This window comes from Rasamsonia emersonii (genome assembly GCF_000968595.1).
Source record: "Rasamsonia emersonii CBS 393.64 chromosome Unknown ctg1118621760019, whole genome shotgun sequence".
Classification (NCBI taxonomy): domain Eukaryota; kingdom Fungi; phylum Ascomycota; class Eurotiomycetes; order Eurotiales; family Trichocomaceae; genus Rasamsonia; species Rasamsonia emersonii.
Window position 1 is genome coordinate 119 of NW_013563268.1, and position 20,183 is coordinate 20,301.

The 20,183-nt window shown below is 52.8% G+C and overlaps 9 protein-coding genes across 9 annotated transcripts; 5 read left to right on the forward strand and 4 right to left on the reverse strand.

Moving 5' to 3' along the window:
• Positions 1–305: 305 nt before the first annotated feature.
• T310_2267 (putative transporter) lies at positions 306–1,617 on the forward strand (the record flags this gene model as incomplete). The annotated part of the gene is made up of 6 exons (XM_013474834.1): positions 306–400; positions 435–515; positions 571–586; positions 647–832; positions 886–1,366; positions 1,427–1,617. Coding segments are annotated over 6 exons (1,050 nt in total), but the record flags the coding sequence as incomplete, so codon positions are not given.
• A 749-nt stretch (positions 1,618–2,366) lies between these two features.
• T310_2268 (Uncharacterized protein) lies at positions 2,367–3,510 on the forward strand (the record flags this gene model as incomplete). The annotated part of the gene is made up of 3 exons (XM_013474835.1): positions 2,367–2,841; positions 2,951–3,342; positions 3,403–3,510. The coding sequence occupies 3 exons, from the start codon at positions 2,367–2,369 to the stop codon at positions 3,508–3,510; spliced, it is 975 nt and encodes a 324-aa protein (XP_013330289.1).
• A 351-nt stretch (positions 3,511–3,861) lies between these two features.
• On the reverse strand, positions 3,862–5,691 carry T310_2269 (uncharacterized protein; the record flags this gene model as incomplete). The annotated part of the gene is made up of 6 exons (XM_013474836.1): positions 3,862–4,200; positions 4,282–4,356; positions 4,394–4,491; positions 4,606–4,871; positions 4,951–5,452; positions 5,505–5,691. The coding sequence occupies 6 exons, from the start codon at positions 5,689–5,691 to the stop codon at positions 3,862–3,864; spliced, it is 1,467 nt and encodes a 488-aa protein (XP_013330290.1).
• Positions 5,692–6,780: 1,089 nt separating this feature from the next.
• On the reverse strand, positions 6,781–8,134 carry T310_2270 (uncharacterized protein; the record flags this gene model as incomplete). Its single annotated transcript, XM_013474837.1, has 4 exons — positions 6,781–7,142; positions 7,191–7,369; positions 7,422–7,633; positions 7,694–8,134. 4 exons carry the CDS (start codon positions 8,132–8,134, stop codon positions 6,781–6,783), a joined length of 1,194 nt encoding a protein of 397 aa, XP_013330291.1.
• Positions 8,135–10,252: 2,118 nt separating this feature from the next.
• On the forward strand, positions 10,253–12,364 carry T310_2271 (Glycosyl hydrolase; the record flags this gene model as incomplete). Its single annotated transcript, XM_013474838.1, has 2 exons — positions 10,253–11,141; positions 11,214–12,364. 2 exons carry the CDS (start codon positions 10,253–10,255, stop codon positions 12,362–12,364), a joined length of 2,040 nt encoding a protein of 679 aa, XP_013330292.1.
• Positions 12,365–12,892: 528 nt separating this feature from the next.
• On the forward strand, positions 12,893–14,553 carry T310_2272 (uncharacterized protein; the record flags this gene model as incomplete). Its single annotated transcript, XM_013474839.1, has 4 exons — positions 12,893–13,182; positions 13,243–13,511; positions 13,579–13,964; positions 14,020–14,553. The coding sequence occupies 4 exons, from the start codon at positions 12,893–12,895 to the stop codon at positions 14,551–14,553; spliced, it is 1,479 nt and encodes a 492-aa protein (XP_013330293.1).
• Positions 14,554–14,834: 281 nt separating this feature from the next.
• On the reverse strand, positions 14,835–16,229 carry T310_2273 (Oxidoreductase; the record flags this gene model as incomplete). The annotated part of the gene is made up of 3 exons (XM_013474840.1): positions 14,835–14,844; positions 14,898–15,005; positions 15,067–16,229. 3 exons carry the CDS (start codon positions 16,227–16,229, stop codon positions 14,835–14,837), a joined length of 1,281 nt encoding a protein of 426 aa, XP_013330294.1.
• A 756-nt stretch (positions 16,230–16,985) lies between these two features.
• T310_2274 (uncharacterized protein) lies at positions 16,986–18,540 on the forward strand (the record flags this gene model as incomplete). Its single annotated transcript, XM_013474841.1, has 2 exons — positions 16,986–17,482; positions 17,553–18,540. 2 exons carry the CDS (start codon positions 16,986–16,988, stop codon positions 18,538–18,540), a joined length of 1,485 nt encoding a protein of 494 aa, XP_013330295.1.
• An 832-nt stretch (positions 18,541–19,372) lies between these two features.
• T310_2275 (uncharacterized protein) lies at positions 19,373–20,057 on the reverse strand (the record flags this gene model as incomplete). Its single annotated transcript, XM_013474842.1, has 2 exons — positions 19,373–19,835; positions 19,885–20,057. The coding sequence occupies 2 exons, from the start codon at positions 20,055–20,057 to the stop codon at positions 19,373–19,375; spliced, it is 636 nt and encodes a 211-aa protein (XP_013330296.1).
• Positions 20,058–20,183: the final 126 nt, after the last annotated feature.

Below are 20,183 nucleotides of genomic sequence, written 5' to 3' on the forward strand. Positions count from 1 at the left end.
GGGCATACATAATGCCCAAAAGCCCTGCGCAATAAGGCGGTTTGGGGCGAGGAAAAGGTCCAGAATGGTCAAAGAGGGGAATTAGAGACTAGATAGGGGCGTCGCCCACGATTCGGGGTCGTGTCATAGCCGAAAGGCTCGGTATGGACGTTAAACTTGAATAATAATAATAATAATAATACGCGGCTGATATTCTGGGCCGACGAGTCGGGATCTGTATCGGTGTGATTCTCACTTTTATTCGTGCAGGGTAGAGAATACCAAACACACGACAAAAATGTGCTGATCCACTAACTTGGGGTACAGTTGTCCCAGCTACGAACCATGATGCTGTGTTTATCGGAGGGAGGTTTCTGATTGGGTTGGGGTGTGTTCATACAATGAGAGATTATCTACCTGGGTAGGTAGTAAAGGCAGCTTGCTGATTATGGCAGATCGAATATCTCGCAGGGTTCTGCTCCCGTCTTGGTCGTCGAGCTCGCTCATCCACAGCACCGGGGGAGGATTACGACGATGTATGCTACCAACCCTGATATTTTTATCATCTAGCTTTCGCTAATGTTCGGACAGGTACAACGTCGTATATGTGAGTGTAGCTATGTTCTGCACTGCTTTTGATCTAATCCACTGATATAGCTGGCTGAAGAACATCGGCGCCATCATCGCCTTCGGCACTGTCAAGTACACGACTGACGCCGGATGGCGGATTCCGCAGTCCCTGCAGGTCCTGATGCCGGGGCTGCAGCTGCTGCTCGTTTTTCTACTTCCGGAAAGCCCTAGATGGCTGTGTTCGAAGGACCGTGCGGACGAAGCGCTGCCTGTTTTGGTGAAGGTAGGTTGACAGCACGCGACCATATATATGACCATCTAGTTAAATAGTGGTAGTACCACGCCGCCGGCGACGCCAACGACCGTTTCGTCATGTCCGAGTTCCACGAAATCCAGGAAACGATCCGTCTCGAGAAGCTGAATTCGACAAACGGATGGCAGACCCTGCTCAAGACGCCCGGCAACAGAAAGCGTCTCCTGCTGATCGTCCTGACGGCGTTCTTCTCGCAATGCTCCGGCAACGGCCTCGTGTCGTACTACCTGCACAGCATCCTCGACTCGATCGGCATCAGCAGCTCGTACAAGCAGTCGCTCATCAACGGCGGCCTGACGATCTGGTCGTTTCTCATCGGGATCACGTCGGCGCTGTTTGTGGACAAAGTCGGCCGACGGCCGCTGTTCCTCAGCGCGGCGGGCCTGGCCTGGCCGGGGCTGACGGTGGCGTATCCGGTCGAGATCCTGCCGTACAATATCAGAGCGAAGGGTCTGGCCATTCTGTATGCCTGCAAGGCTCTCGCGTCGATATTCAATCAATACGGTGGGTTGTGACGGAAATTCATATCGATCTGATTGCATCTGCTAACTTGATGACTACCAGTCAACCCAATCGGTCTAGAGAATCTCTCCTGGAAGTTCTACTTCGTGTACATCGCTATCCTGGTCTTCGAATGCATCGCGATTTGGTTCCTGTTTCCTACGCTCGAGGAGATTGCGCGCTTGTTTGACGGAGAGGATGCCATCGTTGGGAGAGAGGTGCAGACAAAGAGGGAGGAGGAGGAAGAATGTTAAAGTAGTCTCAGGCAATCCTGTTTGTCAGGATATACCACTGGACGAGCGAAGTCTGTTACGAGACGTAGCATGGCTGCTACTGTCTGTCGTGCTCGGATAAGTTAGGGTTATTCATATTCCTACCAGTACTCTCAACCTCAATATACAACGCATGATTAGCATAGCAAGCTACTCAATTTGCCTTCTATCCTGTTAATTATCGGGATAGTCCAAAAAGAGGTTGAATGGCAGTAACAACTATTCCAACATGCGCGATTATCCGTAAATTCCGCAGCCTATTTCTCCGCAAACATTAATATTATCGACCCCAAGACACGACCATCTGGATATTTCCGTAACGAAAACTATCTTTTCGGCCGATACAAGGATGAATAAGAGGAGACAAGGCATTCTCCCCGAGATACAGCCCGAGGCGAACGCCGTCTCCAATCATCCAATTGTCGACCGTCACGGAAACAGACAGCCGTTTTGGGATAGAAGATTCCTACGGATAAATTGACGGGAAATCTGGAGATTACTGCGTCATACTCGTCTCCAGTCAGGCTAAATTGAAATAACAAGCAAAAAGAAACGTGGGGGATCGGAGATAACCCCGCTGTACTGTATGCATGGATAGATATTTATATCGCGATGGATCAACTCGATGAGTTCAGATGCATTTGCAGGAATCAGAGGATATCTATCGAGATCATAGTCGAAAGTCAGGAACAGCATAGCACTAGAATAACTCCTTTCTAAACGATTCAACCATGCCCTCCGCCACCGAAGACTACTCCCTCACCGACGAGCAGAAGCAATTCTGGCTCGAGCACGGCTTCCTCAAGATCCCCAAATGCTTCAGCCGCGAGGCCGCCGAGGCCTTCACCTCGTCGATATGGGTGCGCCTCGGCGCCTCGCCAACTGACAAATCGACCTGGCCGACCGAGAAGCTCAACATGCCGGGCCACGTCACCGTGTCGGTCAAGGAATTCGCGCCCAAGGCCTACGCGACCATGTGCGAGCTCGTCGGGGGCGAGGACCGCATAGCGGACTGGTGCAAGGAGTGGAAGGACGGGTTCATCGTGAACCTGGGCAAGCCCGAATACAAGCCGGATGATCCGCTGGACTATCGTACCTTGGACAACTGGCATAATGACGGCGACTGGTTCGTCCATTTTCTGGATAGTCCGGAGCAGGCGCTGCTGGTGATTCCCCTGTTCACGGATATCATGCCCAAGGGGGGAGGTACGGTCATCTGCACTGATGGCATCAAGTTGGTTGCGAAGCATTTGGTGAGTCATCAAAAAAATATACATCTACAGGAGTAGTCAACCTGCTGACAATGTCTATCTAGTACGACCATCCCGACGGCGTAACGCCATTCCTCGCACCGCGCGGCACACCAGACATCCAAGGGCCCGAGCGGCGCAAGTACTGGAACAGCTGGATCCAGAACCCCGAACTGACGCGCGAGAGACCTTTTTCGAAGCGACGGGCGAAGTCGGCGACGTGTACCTGCTGCACCCGTTCATGCTGCATTCGGCATCGAAGAATCTGCTGCGCAACCCGCGGATCATCACGAATCCGCCAGTTGCGCTCAAGGAGCCGTTCAACTACAACCGCAGCGACCCGAGTGAGTACAGCCTCGTCGAGCAGAAGACGCTCAGGGATCTGGGGAGGCCGGAGGGGCTGCCGGAGTGGAAGATTACTGCGCCTAGGGAGAGGCTTGTGCCGCTGCGTGTGAAGGTGAGTAGACCTGATCTGTGAGATAAACATGTACTCTGTACTTGCTGACTGGATCTTTAGAAACAAGAAGAGATGAAGCGGAAGGAGCTAGAACGCCTGGCCAAGGAGGGAGTGCCAGTCAACAAACTCGGAGGGAAGAAATTGCTGGACCAGCTTTATCCATCATAACAGGAGAATTGTGTTACTAAATAGGTGAAGATCTAGATTGGATATGTAAACAAGACAATGGATTAGTCATTACTTCTGTCAATGCATGTCTATTCAGCTGACTGACTGCATAGTACCATTCGCACTACGTATTTCATCTTGCCATAATAAATGCCCCAATTTACGCAGAGATCTTATATATAGCTTATGATAATACTATTACTAGACCCGTGCTCTATAATAACCCTGAATAATTTCTGCTAGATGGCTAATAATTTTCCCTGATATCAATTATCTGGTAATATGAACACTCCTATCAGCATACATGACCCAAGACTATTGGGGTTGTAGTTACCAACATATCGTACTTGACTATACAGCCTTGCCCCCATCAACCCCCATCTGAGGCCGCTCATCTCGCCTCCCCTTCAGACTCTCCCTCACCGGATGCTTCGACCGAAACAGGTGATCAATCTCCTCCAGACTCCACCCTTTCGTCTCGACGAACGTCAAGTAAATGACCAGCACCCCGAAGGCGTCCCACACGATGTACAGGATGTAGTACCGCCAGCCGGAATGCGCGATTGCGATCGGCGGCACGTACGTGTTAATCACGTTGACGGCGTTGAGCATCAGGTTCGTGTATGCGAGGCCTTTGGCGCGGCTGTTGTAGGCGAGGACTTCGCTGGGGTAGAGGGCTTGCATGGGGGTCTACCAGAGATCAATCATGTCAGTTAGTGAGAAGACAGAGATTCCTGTCTATTCATGAAGATGAATGGTGAGTGCACGTACCCACGCGAATGCAAACACGACGAGGAAAACGTAGAGAAAGGCGATGCTCGTTCCCCCCACGACAGGCTTGCCCGCCTGGTTGGCCGTGCAGGCAGTGATGATAATAACGCACATGGTCATGCCGGCGCTCGACGACATCAGCAGCTTGCGACGGCCGAAACGGTGGATGAACCGCAAGCCACATAGCGCGGCGGCCATCATAATAGGCGTCTGGATGGCATTGAGCAGCAGCTGTGTTTGGCTGTCGCTAATGCCAGCCGTTTTGACTTGTCCAGCATTAGGAGAAATCCATCAAATCCAGCAGAGGGAAGGATGTAAGCTCACCCATCAGCGGAAAGTAGTAGCTGGTCGGCGGAAGATCCAGCTGGCCGAACCAGGCAATGCAGGTGACGAGAAACGTGCGATGCCGCGCCTCGCGCGAGTTGAACAGCTCCCGGAAATCCCAGAAGCGTTTGTCGGAGCCCTCCAGGCTGATGACCTCTTGCATCTCCTCGAGTTCGAGTTCGGCGACCTTGGAGCTGGGATCGCCGTCGCCGTGGTACCGGATCAAGATATCTCGGGCTTTGTCGATCTGTCCTTGAGCGACGTACCTGAGGCAACATCTTAGTGATCGTTCTTTTTCTTTTCTTTTCTTTTTTCTTCGGAATTCTTGCACTGCTAATTACATACCACCGCGGACTCTCCGGAATCAACCAGACAAACAGCAGGACAATAACAGACGGTAACCCCTGCACTGCCAGCGGCAGACGCCAGACCAGCGAACCAGCATCCTTCGCGAAGCTGAGCCCGTATTCCAGAAACGTCGACACGATCGTGCCGAGGAAGAAGCACGCCTGGAAGCCGCCCGTCAGCTGGCCGCGGTATTTGGGATAGGACATCTCGACGACGTAGCTGGGGCCAGCAGCCTGGACGACGGCAACGCCCGCACCGAGAATGACGCGTCCGGCCATCAGCATGTGCAGATTCTGGCCCGCGGCCTGCAGAATCGCGCCGACGATGCAGACGGCCGAACCCAGCGCCATGCCGACCTTCCGGCCGTACGTATCGGCGCAGGGGCCGGCGACGAACGAGCCGGCGATGTTCCCGATGACATACAGCGCAGCGACCAGGCCTTGGTTGTTGGTGTCGATGCCGAAATAGTCGGTGAAGGAGGAGATGGCCGTGAGGCCGCCTGCATGCTAATATTAGCGGTAGCGAGGTTTGCAAGGAATGATATTACTCACCGAAAGTGTTAGAGTCGAAGCCATTGGTCGCAGAGCACAAATACCCGACAAAGATGCACAGGTACAGCTTGAGAAAGCTCTTCCTCAACGGCCGGGGATTATCCTCCAGCAGGGCGGCCTGCATGCGGGACTCGCGCTGGCTGCTAACCAGGCTCTCGTCATGGTATACTTCCGGTTTGGGAGACATTGTCGTTACGCGTAAGTCTGTGCATATCATACCGTCCTGAAATCACGTACGACGAGCGATGCCGTGGGATGGCGACATTTTATATGTCAGTAGTCGGTACTGAACTGCAGCTTGCGAATCCGGGGTTAATCCCCATGGGGACCGTTTCCCCACAGCGAACAGCGAATGGGACAGGTGTAGTATTAGTTACTCGGTAGAAGCACTCCGGAGTCTACTCCGGAGTATTCTCCAGACGAAAGACTGTGTGCGTCGATCTTCCGTCGGACACGGAGGACGTCCTCCGCGTTTAGGCGGATTCGGATGTTCTGCTCCGTGCTTGTATCGCAAGACGATTAGTGCTAGCAGTGAGAAAGAGATATTCCATGTCGGAATTGACAGAATGAAGAACGTCGAGAGGAGATATCGTTTGTCTTGAAACTACTTTACGAGTATTCTATAATGTCCAGCGGGAGTCCATCCTCCGATCACGTGTCCAGCCCATCTGGAGGAAGGAGAGGAGAAAGAAGGAGATGCATAGATACACGCACGTAGTTTGCTATCAGACAGCTACTCTGACTCTCTTCCAATCCTCCCCCTCAAACGAAATATACCCCTCCTCTCGGAGCATCGTCAACAACGCCACCACCTCCTCGTACCGGTCCGGAGTCGTCCATCCCTGCCAGGTCACCATGTGGTCGACCGCATCCCAGAATTCCTGCACCTCATTCCAGCCCTGGCCTTCGCGTTCGTGGACACGGATTTCCTCGTCGGTGAAATTGATCGGGCGGGGGGGAGCATAGCCCACTTTTTTCCATCGCCTGGAAGACACGAAGTAAGCAGGAATCATCTCAACCACAGTGCGTACGCAGAAGGGGAAATGTGACAAACCTCACGATTTTAAAAAGTGATTCCCGAAACCGAATAATGTCCTCATCCCACGCGTCGCTGAGAGACCAGATCGGATAGCATCGGACAAGACGATACTCTGAGTTCCACACCTTGCTCGCCGGATTGACCGCTGCAGTCTGTCTGTCGTAGTGCTCGCGCAGGATCGAATCCGTCATTCGGCTCCGCAGCTCTTTCTGCTCATCCGCATCCAGTTCGTGGAAGTTAGGCGGCAGTTCGGAGATCCTCTCCCCGTAGAACTGCACCACGCGGGGTGGATGACTGCAGGATCAATGGCCGCGCCCACACTTCGTGCCAGTTTGTGATGCCGGTGATGCGGCCGTCTTTGACGAAAAAGTTGCCTGGGTGGATGCCTGTGTGCCAGATCATGGGCGCAGTAGTAGTGGCGGGTTCATCCGGGAGAAGGTATGGGCGGAACTTTTGCAGCAGAGAAAGATGAGCAGCGGGGGAATACTGCGCGGCGGAATATGCGCACACATTGCTGGGGGTGTTTGCGCTCGCATGACGTACTATCCATTGCTCCTGGCACGAGGCTAGTGCGAGAAGGTATTCGAGGGGATGTTTCCCTGTGACGATCAGAACGTACAGTACGCCCAGAATGTGGGTGGACATACATGGCCCACGATCCGTCTCCATGGCAGCGCGTTCTTTCCGCCAGAAATCCGTGTCAGTAACTGGGCCGATGGAATATCGCTGCATGAATTGGTCTTTGGCTTCTGCCGGCACGTCACCGGTGATCTCAGCAGGTACTGCTCCGGGAACATTATCGCTGGCAAAGTATATACTCCCGTATCTATCTCTCAGGTCAATATATACAAGCAGAATCCTGGATTAAGAACAAGTACCGGTTGAAGAACACCGAAGATAACTTTTTCTCCACAGCGACAAGGTCATCGAGAATGGGAATCCTTTCCTCCAGCGGCAGCTGGTCCCAAATCTCTTCCAGTGGCGACCCTTCGAGCTCCGCCATGAGGATATATTCCACCCCGACGGAATTCGCGCTGTCCGCACTCCAGGCATAGACGTGCGGAGTAGGGATGTTCAGCACGGACCGTACCTAGAATTCGTCAGAATCCATATATCCACATGGAATGCTCAAGCAGCAGCAAAAGCATACAAAGTCCATAGTGGCTACTTCCGACGCCGTCGTGTAGTATTCTGGCGCCTCGAATGGACGCGATATCTTTGCGATGACCGTCGCGCCATTGTCCATGGTCAGACGGAAGCTCTTGCTGTAGTCGCCCTCGGCCGTCTTGGCCATGGCGATACATGTGCGCGCCCCGACGGCGGCAGCGGCCAGATGCTGGAGTCGTTGCACGTCGAAGGGCGCGTAGCGCAGACGCATCTGTTCTTCCTCGTCCCAGAGCCAGCAGCCGCTGCTGTAGCGGAAGAAGCGCTCATATTGAGATTGATGGTCGGGACTCTGCGAAGGGATCTGGCTGAATTGGTGGCTGTTCCTGAAAGTTGAGTAGGAGAAACTCCTATAGATACCAGAGGCACAGCCTAGTGAGCGCAGTCCTTGCCATGCAAAGGACTGGAACCGAGGGACCCTCAACATGGTATGTTGTTCATCGGAGCTGTACTGAGGGGTAAACACGAACTTTCGTGGATGAATATCAAATTGAAGCCATGTAAAAGACTCTCCCTCTCATTACAGTGATAGAACAAGGCCTATTGTTCGCGAAAGAGGATGGAAGTATCATCTTCATGTTGAGCTCGAGATGCCTTGCAGCCCCTGTCAACCTGGGAAGCGGTGTGCAAGGCGGTCAGCCATTGCAGGCATTTGAAATGGCAACTTTCAACTACACGCACGCCATAACATGCAAATGATCCACAGGATGGAGCTTGTGGAGGAGATTCACGTCAGCAGTGGAGTCGGACAGCTGTCTGTCAGAGTAATGCGGGGTAAAGCCAGCCCTAGCCCTAACCCTAACTCGAATTCGGAGGAGCCCGTTTCTAAAGATAGGTAGATCAGTCTGTTGTGGGACATGATTGGTGGATTATTTTTATTTATTTACCTACTTAGGCAGGGATTATTACCGCATCCACCAAGGCGTCGTCCACAAGACGCCCCACACGACCATGTATGCGGAGTATAAGCAAAAGGCGATGCGATGGATAAAGGGGAAACCGCAGGATCTGAAGAAACTTAAGAAAGAGAGTCCCAAAAATGAGAAGGCCAAGATTAAGAAGAAATGAATTATGTCGGGGATGGATAGCAACCTTTGGTTCTTAATCGTAGGTCACAGGAAGGCATGTGTGCCAGATACTCGTCGTTGTCCGGTTGTCTAAATCCATACATACAGCTATCGTATTCTAATTCTCGAAATCCAGGATGTGGATAAGTATTTCTCTCTCTTTCTCTCTCTCTCTCCCTCTCTCTTTCTTTCTTTCTTTTGTGTGTGTGCCCTTTTTGCCGGCCGATGCCGCTAATCCATTATTCAAATAAATAAGAGAATATTCTTAGTAAGTATTTAACCAGTAAAGGCCACTCAAAATGATCCAAGGAAGATATATGACTTTGTAGCTCGTCAGATGAACAGCCCAATGAAAGCTGTTTCTGCGGTACCGAAATGCGAGAGAAATGCATAGAGGATCGGTCAGTGTGATAATCGTCCGCTTTATGATAAGTGACAAGTGGTTGGGGCAGAAGGAAAAATAAAAGACAGCAACATCCATCTTGGCCTGCTGCTTTAAAGACAGGAAATAGAGTTCTCGGAAAAATCCAGGTCCATCTACAAATATTCGTACTCTGGTATAAACATTGTACTTAAAGACGAGGAGAACCGCAAGAACATGTATGCGTCTTAGTCTAACAACGAACGAGCCTTGAAACTAGTGACTTGCTGCTAGGGAGGCATATAGAAACAACACTGAAACTGCTTATTAAGCCAAATTCTCAGCAACAAAAAAAAAAGATATTTCCATTATAATAGAGTAGAACGCTATTTACTTATTAAAATACAAGGGAAAAGAGAAAAAGGAGCACGGGAAGATGACCCAAAGGGAAAGAAAAAAATTACAGCAATGGACAAGAAGTTGATAAATCGTGAGGAAAAGCCGCTTTATCTATTAACCCATAAATATATGCAAAGAAATTGGGCATCTGATAGCCATGGAAAATCACAGCACCTTTGCCAAATTCCCATACAGGCTCGCTATACCCGCAAAGGAAATTCGGGGTCACCACCGGCCAAGTGTACAGAGTACATATATGTACAGTGCGGGGCTAGGAAGTTAGCTGTCTACTTGTCAAGGTAGAAAGATGGATGTGCAGCATTCACTGTATTTTTTATTTTTATTTTTTTTAATTCCGGATGAATTTCTTCCCTTAGCTTCTACACGTCATATTCTATCAGGGTTGGACTTGCTAGAAGTGCTGCAACGGTCATTAGGATTTGGTTAAATATTGTACTATTTATATTTCCATTATTAGCTTGACTAGGTTACCATCTAGAACGGACATAATTCTCCGAACTGTTGCATGTCATGCATGCAGTTCACATGCCTTCCACCCACAGCAAGACAACGGCTTACTCCAGCTACCCGCATTGGGTGTCATAGTATCCATATCAATCTTATCCTTCTTACAGTATACCCTCGTGTACAGTACATATCTGACGTTGTCAGCTGCCTATCATCCTGACTATTCAGCGTACCAGTGTAGTAAATAGACATGCTCCTTTCAGACAACAACCGCCTCATCTACTGCTACGATGGCGAAACGCTCTGGATCGAGCCCTGGGGTCCAAACGCCCTTCGCGTGCGGGCTACCAAGCAGGCCCAGATGCCAGGCGAGAACTGGGCGCTGCAGATCGACCCAACAGCGCCCGTGAAGCCATCCATCAGCGTGACCGAGCGCGAAGGAACGCTCACCAACGGCGCTATCAAGGCCGTCATCAGCGCGCGCGGCAAACTCATGATCTACAACGCCCTGTCGGGGAAACTGCTGCTGGAGGAGTACATGCGCAACCGGAACGATGTGTCGGACCCCAAGTGCAGCGCCCTCCAGGTCGAGGCGCGCGAGTTCCGCCCCATCCCCGGCACCGACGACTACCATCTCACCGTCCGCTTCGAGTCGCTCGACCGCCACGAGAAGATCTTCGGCATGGGCCAGTACCAGCAGCCGTACCTGGACCTGAAGGGGCTAGACCTGGAGCTGGCGCAGCGCAACTCGCAGGCCAGCGTGCCGTTCGCCATCTCGTCGCGGGGGTACGGGTTCCTGTGGAACAACCCCGGTGTCGGCAGGGCGGTGTTCGGGAAGAATGTCATGTCGTTCGAGGCGTATTCGACGAAAGTCATGGACTACTGGGTTGTTGCAGGCGATACTCCCAGCGCGCTCGTCGAGACGTATGCCTCTGTCACCGGCACGGTGCCCATGATGCCCGAGTATGGCCTGGGCTTCTGGCAGTGCAAGCTGCGGTATCAGACGCAGGAGGAGCTGCTGGAAGTAGCGCGCGAGTACAAGCGCCGCAATCTGCCGATTGATCTCATTGTCATTGACTTCTTCCACTGGCCGCTGCAGGGTGAGTGGAAGTTTGATCCCACGTACTGGCCGGATCCAGGTATTCCCCTTAACCTCAGACAGAGAGATGATGCCGTTGGAAACTGGTTATGTTGCTAACTGAACACTCCAGATGCAATGATCCGTGAACTCCGCGACATGAACATCGAGCTGATGGTCTCCATCTGGCCGACCGTCGACAAACGCTCCGAAAACTACGACGAGATGGTGGAGAAGGGCTACCTGATCCGCATGGACCGCGGCATCCGCACGGCGATGAACTTCCAGGGCGAGACAGTGCATTTTGACGCCACGAACCCAGGCGCCCGAGACTATGTCTGGAACAAGGCCAAGAAGAACTACTACGACAAGGGCGTGCGCGTGTTCTGGCTGGACGAGGCCGAGCCGGAGTACAATGCGTACGACTTCGACAACTACCGCTACTACCTCGGGTCGAATCTGAGCATCGGCAACATCTACCCGGTCGAGTATGCGCGAGCCTTCTACGAGGGCATGACGCAGGCTGGCCAGAAGAATGTGGTCAATCTGCTGCGCTGCGCCTGGGCGGGCTCTCAGCGGTACGGCGCGCTCGTCTGGAGCGGCGACATCGCGTCGTCCTGGGAGTCGTTCCGCTGCCAGCTGGCGGCAGGGCTGAACATGGGGCTGGCAGGGATTCCGTGGTGGACGACAGACATCGGCGGCTTCCACGGCGGCGATCCACGGGACGAGGGTTTTCGCGAGCTTTTCGTGCGCTGGTTCCAATGGGGCGCCTTCTGTCCGGTGATGCGTCTGCACGGTGACCGCGAGCCGCGACAACCGCAGCATGGGACGACGGGAGGCGCCGCCTGTCGGTCTGGAGCGCCGAACGAGGTGTGGTCGTATGGCGAGAAAGTGTACGACATCTGCGTGAAGTACCTGCGGATCCGCGAGCAGCTGCGCGATTACACCCGTGGACTGATGAAGGACGCGCACGAGAAGGGCACTCCGGTCATCCGACCGCTGTTTTACGATTTCCCGGACGATGAGCACGCCTGGTCTGTGGAAGATCAGTACATGTTCGGGGCGAAGTATCTCTGCGCGCCGGTGCTCTATCCAGGGCAGAAGAAGCGCAGCGTCTACCTGCCAGCTGGAAAGTGGACTTTCTTCCCCGATGGAAGTATTGCTGCTGCGGACAACAAACCGTCTGTATCGTACGACGGGCCGCAGACTGTCGAGGTCGACTGTCCGATTGAGAGCATGCCGGTCTTTATCCGGCAGGAAGAGCTAGTTGTGCGGAGCAGCTAGAATCTATCTCATTGACTGCGTTGTTGCATACTGCATCTTAGCAATTCATGGCACCAATTGCAGTGAATAAAACTATGCATCAAGGAATTATTGTTAGAAAATCGCCCAAAGAGTAGATAATAAAGATGCCGATGACGGGAATATGATAGGGATTAAACGTGGGAAGCCCACCTGGGAATTAAATAAAAGAATATATAGTAGAAGGTCCTTCGCAAGATCAAGTATTTCCCCTCAAATCAGTGCATCGAAGAGAGCCATGTAAGACTGTTCTGTGTGCTAACTGTCAATCAGTCAGTCCTGTAATAAATATTGGTTGTATTAGTTGGCCGACGATTGCGACACCGATGGGTCCGCTTTCGCCATCGCCATCGCCATCACCTTGGCGATAAGCGATAAAAATGTTTCAAACCCGGCCAAAAAGGAATAAATGACATTGTAACACGCACCTCAATTAATTTGAAACAAAACTACCCAATCAGTCGGCCAGTCAGCCAGTGAATTAATCGCCGTTCCCTGCTGGCAGCGCTGATGCCCCCATTCAAAGTTCTCATCTCTGGCGGGAGCCTCGTCGGCCTGACCCTCGCGCTGGCGCTCGAGCGCGCGGGGATCAATTTCGAGGTGTTTGAAAAGGGCGAGATAGGACCGCAGCTTGGCGCATCGATTGCCCTACACTCGCAATCCGTCCGTATATTGGAACAGCTTGGGGTTTGGAAAGATATTGAGCCGACGGTCACGCAGTTAGAGAAGGTACGCCGGTTGGACGCCAACGATGGTCGCGTCTTCGAGGAGTCGTTCCAATTGAGGGAGATATCTCGGGTGTACGTATGCGATATCATATCTATCTAGATGCATGAGTGCGTGTAACTGATGGTCTGTAGCCTCCGCTGGCCGTTCTTCTTCATCGAACGGCGAAGACTGCTCCAAGTCTTGTATAAGCATATCCGGGACAAGAGCAAAGTGCATGATCATACCGCCGTCGTTTCATACGAAGAACATGACGATGGTGTCGTTGTGACTACCAGCGACGGCCGTTCGTTCAGAGGCGACGTCCTCGTCGGGGCGGACGGCATCCACAGCATCGTGAGAGCCGTCATGTCGGAGCGAATTAGTAGGATAAACCACGCACTTAGCACGGAGATTGACCAGGGTGAGATAGCATTCTCCAGTTCGTTGTAATCCATGATTATATCATCACTGCTGATTAACTCACCCAGCATTCACAACATCATACCAAGCCCTGTTCGGCATCTCGCGCCGCGATCCTAGCGCCTCTGACTCCTTTCTGCCCGATGGGCATACCGTGTATAACGTGTACGGCGACAATTACTCAGCCATCGTGACCACCAGCCCACCAGACCTCGTGTTCTGGTTTCTCTTCATCAAGACGGGCAGGACTCAGGATCATAAGACCCCTCGCTATACAGATGAGGATGCCCAGGCTGTCATCGACCGGTATGGTCGCACCGCCCTGGGGAAGAATCATACACTCCGAGAGCTGTGGGATACCCGAATTCGAGCGACGCTGGTGCCGATGGAGGACGGGATAGTCAAGCAGTGGAGTCATGGACGGGTTCTTTTGCTCGGTGACTCTGCACATAAGGTACGTCCTTGACAATTCAACAGTGAATGATCGTCTGGTTCATGGTGCAATGCAGGTCACAATCAACGCTGGTCTCGGCGGCAACCTCGCCCTCGAAGCTGTCACTCAGTTCACCAATGGTCTTGTCGCGCTACTGAAAGAGAAACCTTCGCCGTCGCTGTCAGACCTAAGCTCTCTCTTCGAACAGTTTGACAGGGTCCACCGCTCTCGAGCGGAGGTTGCCCGGACGATCTCAGCCAAAACGACTCAGACAGAAGCGCAGGAGACATGGTTCCTCAGGTTCCATGCCCGGTACATCTCTCCCTGGTTTATCTCCGACCAGGCCAAGGCAGGACAGTATCTTCGATTTGCGAAGGACGCGCCCTGGCTGGATTTTGTCCCTCTGCCATCGCGAGATGCGGATTTGTTGGATAGGAGAGAGAAAGAAAGAGTTGGGAGCAGATTATCAAGAATTGGTCGGTGTTTGGGGGCGGAGCATTGCTGGCAACAGCGACAGCTGCCGCAATCTGGTGGCGATATCGGAGGTGACAGAGGCGGTTTAAGGCGAGTAGCGTCGTCAATAGCTGCATGTAATGGGCAATCGAAGTAGCTGTATCCTGCTTTCGTCCAGAAATGGGACAGTGAAGCAGAATGGCCATCTCAGGTGAGTAGAAAGGAGAAGATGCAGGTGCGAGATCACGCATCGCCAGCCCGCCCTAAGCCCTAGGCCCTAACCCTAGCCATCTCCCTGGTCAGGCAGGTGACCTTCGCTGCGGACATGTGACGAGGGAATCATGTGATTACGTTTTGTAGAGAGTCGAATTGTCTCCTCTGCTATTTTATACCAGCATCCTTGTGATCCTTCTTCCTGTGTTTTGGATCCTGTTGTCGTTAAAGCAAACTATGCAGAGTATAGACAGAAGCATACGTGTGATTAGAAGAGTATGTACATACATTACTGCCGTCTGACAGCTGATATACGTGCTAACAGACCTGCATAGCGTGGATGAGTTCGCTTCGATTAACCGGACTAGCATTCTATCGAAGTTCATCATCTGGTATCTGTATGCTCATTATCATCTCTATCTATTCTCTAGTCTATCGTCACTCGATATCAACCCACTGTCTCGACGCAGCCGACTTATAGAACGCATCAATCACTTTCAGGATCTTGACATTGGTCTGCAGATCGCAACAGCCGTGCTCAAGAGTCTTTGCACCCCGTACTCGAGCGAACAGCGACTCGAACTGCTTCCGGTAGCAGGCCGGTGCATTCGACGTCCCGTACGGCAACTCTGTCGGCATCTTCGTCTCGCCAGCAGCAAAACTTCCCCTTGCCTCGCGCAGATACAGCGTCGCGACAGGATAGTCTGGCACCGCGTGCAGAGACCCGTTTGTCCCGTAGATGTCGATCGCCCATTCGTTGCACCACTCCGTCGGCTCCCACGCCGTCATGTCCAGCACGATCGTCTTGTCGGGATATTCCATAATCCCGGAGCAGACATCCTCATATAACAATGTCCCCACGCCAAACTCGCCCGTCGTGACGGTCCCCGTGAACAGATCCGGAATCCAGCCCACCACCTTGTGTGGCGGCCGCGGTGGCAGTTTGCGAATCGACGAGACAACGCGCTCTGGCGGCCCAAACAAGTCGATCACGTTCTCAAGCGTGTGACAGCCTTCTGTCTGCATGATACCGCCCAGGTCTTCGGGGATCGACTGCCACAGGTCCATCCCCGCGCCGCACGGACAGCCGCCGTGGAACCGGGCGGTTGTGATGTCGCCTAACACGCCTTCGCGAATAACCTGGCGGGCAAAGTCCAGTGCCTCTGAATAGTGCATCTCATACCCTAGTTCGACCGCCAGATCTGGCCTCTTCGTCTGGATCTCCTCAGCGAGTTTATAAAAGTCTTCTGGGATGGCCGCCCCAGGCTTCTCCAGGAACAGCCCCTTGAAGGGCGCCGGATGGTCAATAGCAAACCGGGCCCATCGCGGCACATCTGGATCTAAGGCATGGATCATCACCACGTCCGGGTTCGTGTCGAGCAGCGCTTTCGGCGAGTCGAAGCGCGGCAGACGAGGCAGTCTCTCGGCCAGTTTGGTCGCGATCTCGTCAACCTCTTCGTAGAACCCAGCGAACTCGAACCCGCCCATCTTGTCGAGTACAGCGAACCGGTACATCACATGGGGATGCCTGGTGCCAAGGAAGGCGATCTTGATGGGCGGTTGGTTGGGGTCGACCTTTCGACCGTCTTTGAAGCTCCATGAGGTTTTGAGAATATCCATATCGACTATCGATCGAGCGATCAGCTAAGTATTTCCTGCTTGCTTGGAACGAGAGTCTCAATGAGATGGCAGTTGGCAATGACTGGTCACGCCGTTCATATATTCTTATTCACCTTCCCTTCTGCTTCAATCGAATGGACTTTAACTGGTTGCTGCCAATTGAACTATCCAGAGGAAGGAACAGACAGAAATATCGTGGCCTGCCGGCAATTGCCGACCAGAATGCCTACAGCAGGCTGCGACTTAAAGTAATCGATCCCCCATCTGAATCATCTCCGGGTCCAGTTGAGAAGATGTGGAATTCAGATACGAGCAGAGATGCCCGCACAGCACGGCGTTCGCCCGGCTCCACCAGTGACAAACGCCGATGCGCATCCCACGCACGAAATCCCGATATCCATCCCGCGCAAGACATCCGCCGGACTGCCTGCTGGGGAAGGCGACAGCAGTGGATCGTCGATAACGATGGAGACGCAGCGCAACGGTGCAGATTGGCATGCGTCTAGTTGCTCTGGGCCAGCTCGCTGATTCGCCCCCCGCACTCTGGTGGAGATAGACGCCTGCTCGAGCCCCTGTGGACGGTGTCATATCAAGATAAGCTGGCGAGAGCAGCTGGTCGTCCGGAGGACAGAGTGCTCCGACCTCGTACTGCCTATCGTGGTTGTTAATAAAAGGGGTCGATCGCCATGGAGCGGTCACTCGTGTTTCTCGTCGTTCTTTCAGCTGTTTCAGCAGTAATTGCCAGAATCGCCAGCAATGGGCGCCGCAGATCTTGAGAAGAACTTGTCGACCGTCGACGATATGGACGACACAAAACAGGAGACGATCCATCCGAAAGCAGTCGACGAGCCTGACACTGTCGTCGACACCCTGTATGACCCGCCCAAAGGATACCGGATCGGCGGGCTCACAATTCCAGCGTATCGATCCCCGATCGTGCAGACGCTCATCATCTCGTTCGTGCATCTCCTCGTCGTGGGCATGTTCAACGTGCTGTCCGCCCTGGGCGGCGGCGGCCAGGTCGATCCCACGACGAGTAACAACGCCAACACCATCCTGTACAGCTTGTTCTGCATCTTCTCCCTGATGTCCGGATCCGTGTGCAATTTTCTTGGGCCCAAAGTCACCCTGGCGGCCGGTGGCATTGGCTACTCGCTGCTGTCGGCGTCGTTCTGGAGCTATAACCACAACAAGAACCAGGGGTTTGTGTACTTTGGCGGCGCCATGTGCGGCGTTGCGGCGGCGTTTCTCTGGTTAGTCATGTCGAACTCCACCAAGATCACCGTTAGATGAGTATGTCAGCGAGCTGACAGACTACTGCAGGACCGCCGAAGGATCGCTGATCATGTCCCTCCCCCTAGAAAAAGACAAAGGCAAATACATCAGCATCTTCTACGGGCTGTCGTTCTTCGGCACCGTCATCGGCGCCATCATCCCGACGGTCGAGAACTGGGGTGTGACGACGGCCGGCAGCGTCAACGACGGCACGTACATCGCGCTGTTCATCCTAATGGTGATGGGCAGCGTTGTCGCGTGCTGCATCTCCAGCCCGTCGAAGATCATGCGGGCGGACGGCACGCGCGTGCTGGTCCCGCGCCAGACGACGTTTGTGCAGGAACTGAAGAACGTCGTGCTGGCCGTCAAGCGCGAGCCGCTCATCATGCTCTTCTTCCCGTACAGCTTCGCGGGGCTGTGGTACATCCCGTACCAGAGCAACGACTTCAACGGGTACTTCTTCGACCTGCGGACGCGCGCGTTCGGCAGTCTCTGGTTCGACTTTGGCCAGTTCTTCATGGCCGTGTTGATGGGATTCCTGCTCGACCTGAAGCTGCTGGGCCGAAGCCGTCGGCGCCGCGCCTTCATCGGCTGGACGTTCCTGTTCGTCCTGCTCAACGCCGTCTTCATCGGGGGCATCTTCCCGATGCGGCTGTCGCACCGCGGCGTGCCACCGGCGCATCTGATCGACGTGGCCGACGGCACCGTGCGGGCCGGCGGGTACATCGCGCTGTACATGTTCTACGGCGCGGTGGACGGGGCCTGGCAGACGTTTGCGTGGTGGGTGATGGGGGCGCTGTCCAACGACCCGCTCGTGCTGTCCATCTATTCGGCCTTCTACAAGGTGTTTGGGGCGATGGGCGCGGCGATCGTCTTCAATCTTGACGTCCGCCAGGTCAGCTACCAGGCCATGTTCGGCAGCTATTGGGGGTTGCTGGCGGGATCGATGCTGTTTGTGCTGGTGTTGATCTACAAGCGAGTCGAAGATACGTTGACTGCCACGGACCTGACAACTGCCTGTGATGAGAAGTCTTGATAGGACGAAAGAATATTAATTTTCGCCTTTTTCCCTTTCGCTTTCACCTTTTTTTTGTAGAGTTTACACCAGAAATATGGAGCAAGGGATAGCGATACGCCTAGAAAGCCTGGAAGCCCGGCTGGCGAATGAGCATTGCACAAAGAACAGCTGCCAGTAGCTGACGTAAAGTGTGTAGGTAAGAAAGCGAGTTCATTCGAAATGTTCGTTCCATCGAACAGGAAATTATAGAGAGTATCAATAGAGGTCAAGGAGGGAAAAGAATTTTCAGAGCGCAGTCGACAATTTTCTTTTCTTTTTTTTTTAGGAAGCAGACAAGCTGCCACATGACGTACAGTAAGTACTAAGGGTAGTTAGTTATCAGTCTTTTCAACTGACTTTGGCACGACTACTATTTCCACGCAGGCCCAGTATTATGATGATCATTGTAATTATTATTTTTCATCTCGAAAATAAGACATTAGCTACATGTCGGTAATCGAAGAGGTGCACGGTGCTGTCTGTCTGTATGTATCTACTAACAGACTTGGTACTATCTGTCCGCATCTTGCGTGGGTGCTCAGACTATCTACTGTAGATAACTGGTAGGTTTGTAGATTGTGACATGGACCTGCGATTGTCTTTCAACTTATGTCGTCTAGAAGGAGAAGAATTGAAGATCGTAGTGTGCTATACTCCCTTGTTCAAACTGTTGAGTTTTATTTCTTTTCCTTTCCTTTCCTTTTCTTTTTTTGTTTTGAGCAACCTATCAAATAGTGTACTGGGAACTGGATAGAGTTAGCTAGAGTATGTCTCAAACCATAGTCATTCATCGCAGTCATTAAGGTCATGATTACTGTCGCTTCCACTCCCATAAATACGACTTCATGCAATTCTCGTCGTAGCCATTCTCGTCACAATCACTCTCGAGATAATAATCCTCCCCACAACTATCCCAACTCTCGTTCCTCATCATCCGAACGAAAAGCTTCTTCGTGCCATCGATGATCCGCATAATCCGTCGCCGGTTCCGCAACTCGTCCGACGTCTGGACCAGCTCTTCGGCGCGAAGACAGAGGTCTTCCCAGTGTACCATCACGTTGCCATCGTCCAGCAGGTCCTGGATTTCATAGATCAGGGCAGATGGCGCTCTTGCCGCCCAGTACGAGTCCGCCATGCGCCATTCCAATGGGCCGGTGAAGACCAGGAACTCCTGCGTGTCCATCATGTCGGTAGTATGCTGTGCGATTCCAGACAGCCGATAATTGCAATTACTGTCCTGCTCTGCTTTATTATGTTTCTTATGGCCGGGGTCTCTGATAACCAATAGTTCGTCCTTTTTAGACTCGATAAAGAGTCACCCACATCCACCCCCGTTCTTTACTGAAATACATGTTTTCTAGCTCGGCGGCAGGCAGCCGTACCATCTTGCTTGCACCCCATTTCCTGGGCTGTTCGCCAACGACCGATCTGAGCGCGTCCGGTTCGACAAGGGTGCCACAGGCGCGGCAGTAGATCTTTGCTTCCCAGAGATCCATTGGTGCGTATAAGGGAATGTAGCGAGAGATGGAGATGGTTTACTTTTTTTTTTTGCTTTTCACTTTGATAAGGTTATTGCATACCGGTTGATGTCACGATTATCACGAGACTGACGCAGGAAACTA